The sequence below is a fragment of the Chroicocephalus ridibundus genome, chromosome 3 (assembly GCF_963924245.1).
Source record: "Chroicocephalus ridibundus chromosome 3, bChrRid1.1, whole genome shotgun sequence".
Classification (NCBI taxonomy): domain Eukaryota; kingdom Metazoa; phylum Chordata; class Aves; order Charadriiformes; family Laridae; genus Chroicocephalus; species Chroicocephalus ridibundus.
Window position 1 is genome coordinate 20,818,852 of NC_086286.1, and position 6,624 is coordinate 20,825,475.

Here is a 6,624-nt window from a genome sequence, read left to right on the forward strand (position 1 = left end):
TTGGCACTCTCCAGTAGCGTAATTGTGGTTGACACAAAAATATGCGCAATGTTCCCATTGCATCCATTAAGAACGTTTTTCAAGGAGTTTCTAATGCCGTAAAAGTGTTTTTGTGATGATGTAACTTCTGCCTAAACCTCAGTGTCTTTCTTGCAGGCTGTGAATACAGGGCTGTAAATGTTTTATATTAACAGTTAAAGACACTCTTAGAGACTCTTTTACAGAAATCCTCTTTTTCTGTGCGATAGCCAATCCAAGCCAGTAGTTTGTTTAAAAACAAAGGTGTATGTGCTCTGACAACATATGCTTTATGATAACAAAATAAAGAAGGAAACTTAGTAAAATTAATTGTACTATTCACTTATGGATTAAAAAGACAGTGAACTGTTTTGGTATAAAACAAAGCTAACGCCTTCTTTTAGCTAGCAGTTCTATAAGCTTTAAATATGCAACAGCTTTAAGTGTGCTGTGCTTTTTTCATGTTAGACACATCTTCTTTACATTCCTTTGAGGAGTCTGGATGTCTGTGCCACCTCTCAAAACTGATGACTCTTGCCCTGCTGAAGACTCAAAGGATTCAGATGAAAAATTTATTTTAACTTTTGATCTCCGTCCCCCCTGGACTGAAAAGGGGAACTTTTAGCCATCACTGAAGCCAGAGAACATAGTCTAGACATTAATAAAAATAACAGGAACGAGAGAACTTTGGCATATGCCCTGGCTTGCGAGAAACAGGCTCTGCCTTTCAGTGACATAAACCAATTTTTTAAATGGCTGTAACTTTGTTATTGCTCTGTTATTGAGTCCTCTGTTTGAGAAAATTGCACCACCCTGTTTGAATGGCTTGATAGTTAAAGCTCAAGCTAAGTCAAAGAAGACCAGTGTAAGAGTTTTGAGGAAGGAATACTTTTAAAATTCCATCCCTAGTTTATCAGTAAGGAATTCCAAGTGCTGGAATTATCTGGAAGACCGTATCTGAAACTGTAGTCTTCGTTCACTACCTTAACAGTCATTGTGCTTTCTGGGCCTCAGGATTTCTTGGCGTTCTTTGTTTTGGGTCTGGGGTTGGTTTTTTGGTTGGGTTTTTTTTTTTTGGCTTAACTGAGGTACCAGACATTAAATATGTGCAACATATCTGGAAGAATAGAGAAAACTGCTGTGAACACATATAAAAATATGTATAAAAGATTTATTGTAAACAAAACAATTCTGTGCAAACAGTGAAGAAAAAAGGCTTCTGGTTTGTTTGGTTTTTTTTAAAAACACCACATGGCTTCGTAAACCCCAAAAAATCTACTCTACGCAGTAAGAGTCCACAAATAGTCCATTCAAGCTAGTTAAGTAAAAGGCTTTGAATTTTTTTCTTGCAGAATGGAGCTCCAATCTCTGAGATTTAACGTTGGCTCTTAAGATCTAGTTTTTTAATATCTCTGATGTAGGAAGGTAAAGAATGACCCAACAAAACGGAAACAGAGCTGTAGCAGCATGAGGCCTGCCTCTGTTAGCCTCTCAGGCCTTCAGTGTGTGATTCCCCAGCCAGCACCAGGGCCCCTACCAGCCATGGAAACTGCTCTCTCTTCTTTATCCAGGCTGTAAAAATAAGGCATAGGATGTTCCTCCAGATGGTCAAATTCATTAAGGCGGAAGTGGGTTGCCAATTTGTTCACCATTCTTTTCAGGGTGACAAAGGCTGCAATGACTTGGAAGGTTAGGAACAGGGCAAAGATGATATGGACTGCTCGCTCCAGTGGCTGAATTTTCAGACCTTCATTAAATAGCAAGAAGAGAATTATAGGCAACTGCAGGAGGAGAGTCAGGAGCCAAAACCCAGCCAGCTCAGGGACCTATAAAAGGGGAGACACCACCTATTAAAAACTGGCATCTGGAGATGAAAAAAATCCAAAACCTTGTAAAGAAAAAACATTTTTAATTTTCCAAAAGCCAACATATAACGTGAAATGGCAAATGAGGTGGCTTAATATTTCCATATACTGTATTTTTAGGCATACTTTTTTTCTGGCAAAACAGTTTTACAGAGCGAGAGGGATCTCTTCTGAGGGAAAACTTCTTGGAATGCACATAATTAAGTGGAAGCTGATGCCAAGGGAATAAAAGATGCAGACTGTAACTTAAGAGAAATAACCATCTCTTCAACTTAAATCTCTTAGATGAATAGTAGACCACTTCATTTATGTTCAACTCCAAAAAGCTCTCCTGCACAAATTAATACGTACATGCGGTACCTTACCTTCTCCTGCAGATTACCCATGTATCCCAGGTAGAGTCGAATGACCTCTATTAGAGAGGCGAGGATCATGATTGTGACCAGGATGAACTTGTAGTAATCTGACAAGAACGAATACTAGAGGGAAGAAGAGAGTGAAAGTTTCTGCTGTGCCGTTTCATTACGTGCTGTTTGTGATTAAATGAAGATGCTGCATGCTACTGTAAGCTGACAGTGTTGTGTTGGCTTCCAAATACTCTTGAACATCTAGTTTCAAGGAAGTCCCAAATAAACCTAATAGCTTCTAACTCCAGTGAGCTTCCTCTCAGTACTAGGAGCCGTTTTATCAGAAACAGATCACATTTGCAAACCATCACTTTCCTTCAGGACTCACCTTCAGTTGGAGCATGACAACGGTGCTGAGCCACCAAAATGGGAAAAAATAAACGTTGAAATAGAGGGACATCTGCAGTGGTAAACTGGAAAGCATTTCATTGTCTGTAGGTAGAGAGAAGTCTTTATCACTCCTAGTTTGTTCCATATGTCCCTTCCATAAATATAACAGAAAGGTACTGCTCCATCTTAGCTTAAAGCAGGGCATTAGCACTCTTCCCAGTCGAATTAAATGTTAAGAAAAATATTTTTATATATCCAGAGGAAAACTTCTTATCCTGTCTTGAGTTACACCATTTCCTGGAATCTAATGCAACTTTCAGTTCACAGGATGCAGAATTGTTATCAGTCACATATTCAAGTTGAGTCTCTGACTGTTGATAACCTGGTGGCTTATGGTTTGCTCCACAATCTCTGCCTGATAGCTCAGCTCAAGTAGTGCTGTATCCTGACATTGCAGAAAGAATTAGTAGTTATTTCACTGCTGTTCCTAAGACAATGGCCAAAGTTTAAAGGAGTTCATATTGGATTATTATGTTGTACGTGATCCTCCTGAGTAAGGACTTACTGCTCGACAGCAGGTTTGCATTGTCCACTCTAAATTTTCAATCTTTATTTAAATAGACATTTGGATGGAAATGAAGTTGCAAGAAGCCAGTAATTCTCCTAGTTCTTAAGAGCTGATGTTTTCAAATATGTGTCAAACTAAAACTTATCCTTTAAAGTCTGGAGAGAGCAAAATGCATTCATACAATGTACAGAAAAGCAAATATTGAACTCTAACATTCAGGCAATACATTCTACATTTAGGATTTAATAATAGACCTAAAAGATTAGACTTAAAACAAGCAAAAACTTAAAAGGGCATTCTAAGGGACTCATTCATTTTCAATGGATGAAGCTTTATTGCTGTATTCTAGTTAACTGACACTGCATCCACTTTACTTCAATTACCAACAGTCTCTTTTCTCATGTTTTCCCCAAATGAAGTCTATGGGCACATCTTCACTTGGTGCTCCCTGAGCAAGTTTAGGAAGTATTCATTGTGACCTGCTCGTTTGTATTTGAGTCCTGTGCCCCTGTCTGTCACAATGGTGATATTCAATTGAAAATCAGTCTAAACAGTCACATTGTCTCACTTTCAGCCTGAGAACCACCTCTCTTCTGACATTGCCTTCTCTTTCTGTATCTTCCAACCACTCTCATACCTGTCTTTGTTCCAGCTCAGTCTGGCATCCCTGTTTCTAGTCCAGCCACATGCAGCCTGGTACAGTCTGTTCCAGAAGTCTTTATGCCAATTGCAGAAGTATTCATGGAAGCTACTAGACTAGGTGGGAAGGAAGGAGGATTTGGGAACAGAACTGGGACAGACCTTAAGGGTAGGGTGTGAGGGGCAGGGATTTGTTATACAGAAATAGAAAGTGCAAGACAACGAATTAAATTTTTTTTTAATTGCATTTTTAAGCATCAACACTTCCTTACATCTGCAAAGGAACACAGATGCCTCACTATCAACCTAAAATTGCCCCAGGTGTCCTAATGAACGAATCTCTTAAACACCAGGAGGACTTCGGAGGGCAATGAGATGCAATTCTAAAACACTGCTTTATCTTTCGAGAAAACATGACCATCCAATTACAAGTAACTGTGTTTCTGCCCTATATGTATTGGATGAAAGTTTAAGGGTTTGTGGCTGTATTACTAAAAAACAGAGAAGCCAAGAGCTCTAATATCAATTATGATGACAGTGTTTTAGGTATGTTAAAGGTTTCATTTACATAGCACTGGTATCTGTAACTTCTGCTTAAGTTTTAGAACTGTGTTTTGGGTGAATGTTTAGCAATATAAGCCAGTTCCAATTCATCTTTCTATCACTAAACTGAACTTATGGTTATTTTCTGGGATTGCTAAAATTCATGGAGAAGCCAGACAGGATTGTGATGGCCAATTCTTTGATGCTCAAGCAAGTCACTAAGGTGTATATATATGTAAACTTAATTTTTGAAATTCTGATCTCCAAGAAGTTAATGGTACATTTGCAATTGGTTTCAGTGGGTTGGATATTCACATAGGAGTTTTCATAATGGGAAAAGAAATTACTAAAACCAGAAGCTATTCCTGGAGGTAAGAAAAATATTTCAGTTGTGTTTGATAAATGAAATGAAGAATTAGTAACTAGTAAGTTTTAGTGGTGTGACCACAGAAAGGAGTACTCTTGTCTTGAAATAACAATGACGTTTTGATTAATTTTATCAGCTTGTAATGGATTTATCAGTTGAAATTAACATAGCCTTTCTACGTAGCCAGACTGTGTTTATTTTTATGGCTACTCTCACTCTAAAGATACAAAAAGGGGGCATGTTGGCCTGCAAATTTCACTGGCAATATGATGAAGGAACAGGTATTGGTCATGACGACAGACTTGGAAAAATAAAGAGAAAGATGGCGTATTGCAGGCTTGAGTTTTTGCTGCCTAACTCTAGCTTACTACACCACTTCATGCTTTACGCATCAGGTGTCCTAACTGCGCAGGACTACTGAGCTTAAAATGATAGCTCGGTTCTTTTATTTGTTCGACATAAATCATTTTTACCTGGGCACAGGCAGAGTGCCTGGTGTGTGAGTAATGGATTTTCATCTGCAGTATTTTACGCAAACTTGCTTACTAAGCTGTACAGGCGGGTGTAGACTGTTCTCCATGCCTAGTTTTAAATCAAGACTGTTCGCTGTTTAGCATTTTAGGGAAGCCTCTCTCAGGCCTGCGACACGGCGGCAGTGTGAGGTGCAGGGCGATGGAGCGGCCGCTGTGGCTTTAGCCCAGACAACGTCCATGAAGCCATATCCCATGGCTGATGGTGAAACCAGGCCTCACCCGAAAGGCCCCTCTGCTCTCCACTGCTGGCCGGCACCCGCGCCGCCGGGCCCCTTGATGTGGCGGAGAGCGACGGGGCTCCGGGACCGCCGCCTCAGCCTCCCTGCCCGAAACACGACGGGGGGGACGGGACGGGGACGAGGCGGCTACCCCTGCAGATGGCACGGCTCTGCCCGGGGGGAGCCAACCGGGGACAGCCCGCCGGCGTCCCCCTCAGGCCCCTTCCACCACTGCCCCCAGGTGCCGATTAGCGCCGCCATCTTCCTTCCCGGGGAGCTCCACCCCCTTTCCCCCCCGCCCCAGCGGCACCCTCCGCCATTTTTGTTGCTGGCGAGCCGCCCCCGCGCTTTACCTGGGCGGTCGCCCGGGTACTGCGGGCCGGTGCGGCGGCTGTCGGTGAAGACGGTGCGGCTGAAGGAGCTCAGCCGCCGCCTCAGGGGCTGGGGCAGCGACATGCTGCGGCGCTGCGACCGGGCGTTGCTGTGCGGCCGGGGCGCGCAGGCGCGGTGGGGAGGTGGGGGCGGCGGCGGGGTGCTGCTGGCCCGGCTGCCCGCTGCATCTTGGTGAGGGGTCTGTCGGCACTGGGCAGAGGGGAGCGGCGCTCCTGTCCCGGGGACAGTGTTATAGTGGAGCTCTCTGGGGGAGATACCGAGCCCAGAAATTTATAGAATCACAGAATGGTTTGGGTTGGAAGGGACCTTAAAGATCATCTAGTTCCAACCCCCCTGCCATGGGCAGGGACACCTCCCACCAGACCAGGCTGCTCAAAGCCCCATCCGGCCTGGCCTTGAACACCTCCAGGGATGGGGCAGCCACAGCTTCTCTGGGCAACCTGGGCCAGTGTCTCACCACCCTCACAGGAAAGAATTGCTTCCTGATATCTAATCTAAATCTCCCCTCTTTCAGTTTAAAACCATTGCCCCTTATCCTGTCGCTCCACTCCCTGATCCAGAGTCCCTCCCCATCTTCCTGTAGCCCCTTTAGGGACTGGAAGGGGCTCTAAGGTCTCCCTGGAGCCTTCTCTTCTCCAGGCTGAACAACCCCAACTCTCTCAGCCTGTCCTCACAGCAGAGGTGCTCCAGCCCCCTGAGCATCTTCGTGGCCTCTGGCCCCACTCCAACAGGTCCATGTCCTT

The 6,624-nt window shown here is 43.8% G+C and overlaps 1 protein-coding gene across 1 annotated transcript; it reads right to left on the bottom strand.

Annotated features, from left to right (window-relative positions):
* Positions 1 to 1,169: 1,169 nt before the first annotated feature.
* On the bottom strand, positions 1,170 to 5,973 carry TMEM17 (transmembrane protein 17). Its single transcript, XM_063328335.1, has 4 exons — positions 5,842 to 5,973; positions 2,619 to 2,722; positions 2,249 to 2,362; positions 1,170 to 1,844 (listed from the first exon to the last, which is right to left on the bottom strand). Exons 1-4 carry the CDS (start codon positions 5,942 to 5,944, stop codon positions 1,518 to 1,520), a joined length of 648 nt encoding a protein of 215 aa, XP_063184405.1. The 5' UTR covers positions 5,945 to 5,973; the 3' UTR covers positions 1,170 to 1,517.
* Between the last annotated feature and the right edge of the window lie 651 nt (positions 5,974 to 6,624).

Coding starts and splice junctions, on each gene's coding strand:
- TMEM17 (XM_063328335.1), bottom strand. CDS start 5,944: ATGTCGCTGCCCCAGCCCCTGAGGCGGCGGCTGAGCTCCTTCAGCCGC. Junction 2,723..5,841: donor GTACCCGGGCGACCGCCCAG/GTAAAGCGCGGG, acceptor CTCTACCTACAG/ACAATGAAATGCTTTCCAGT. Junction 2,363..2,618: donor TTGTCATGCTCCAACTGAAG/GTGAGTCCTGAA, acceptor TCTTCCCTCTAG/TATTCGTTCTTGTCAGATTA.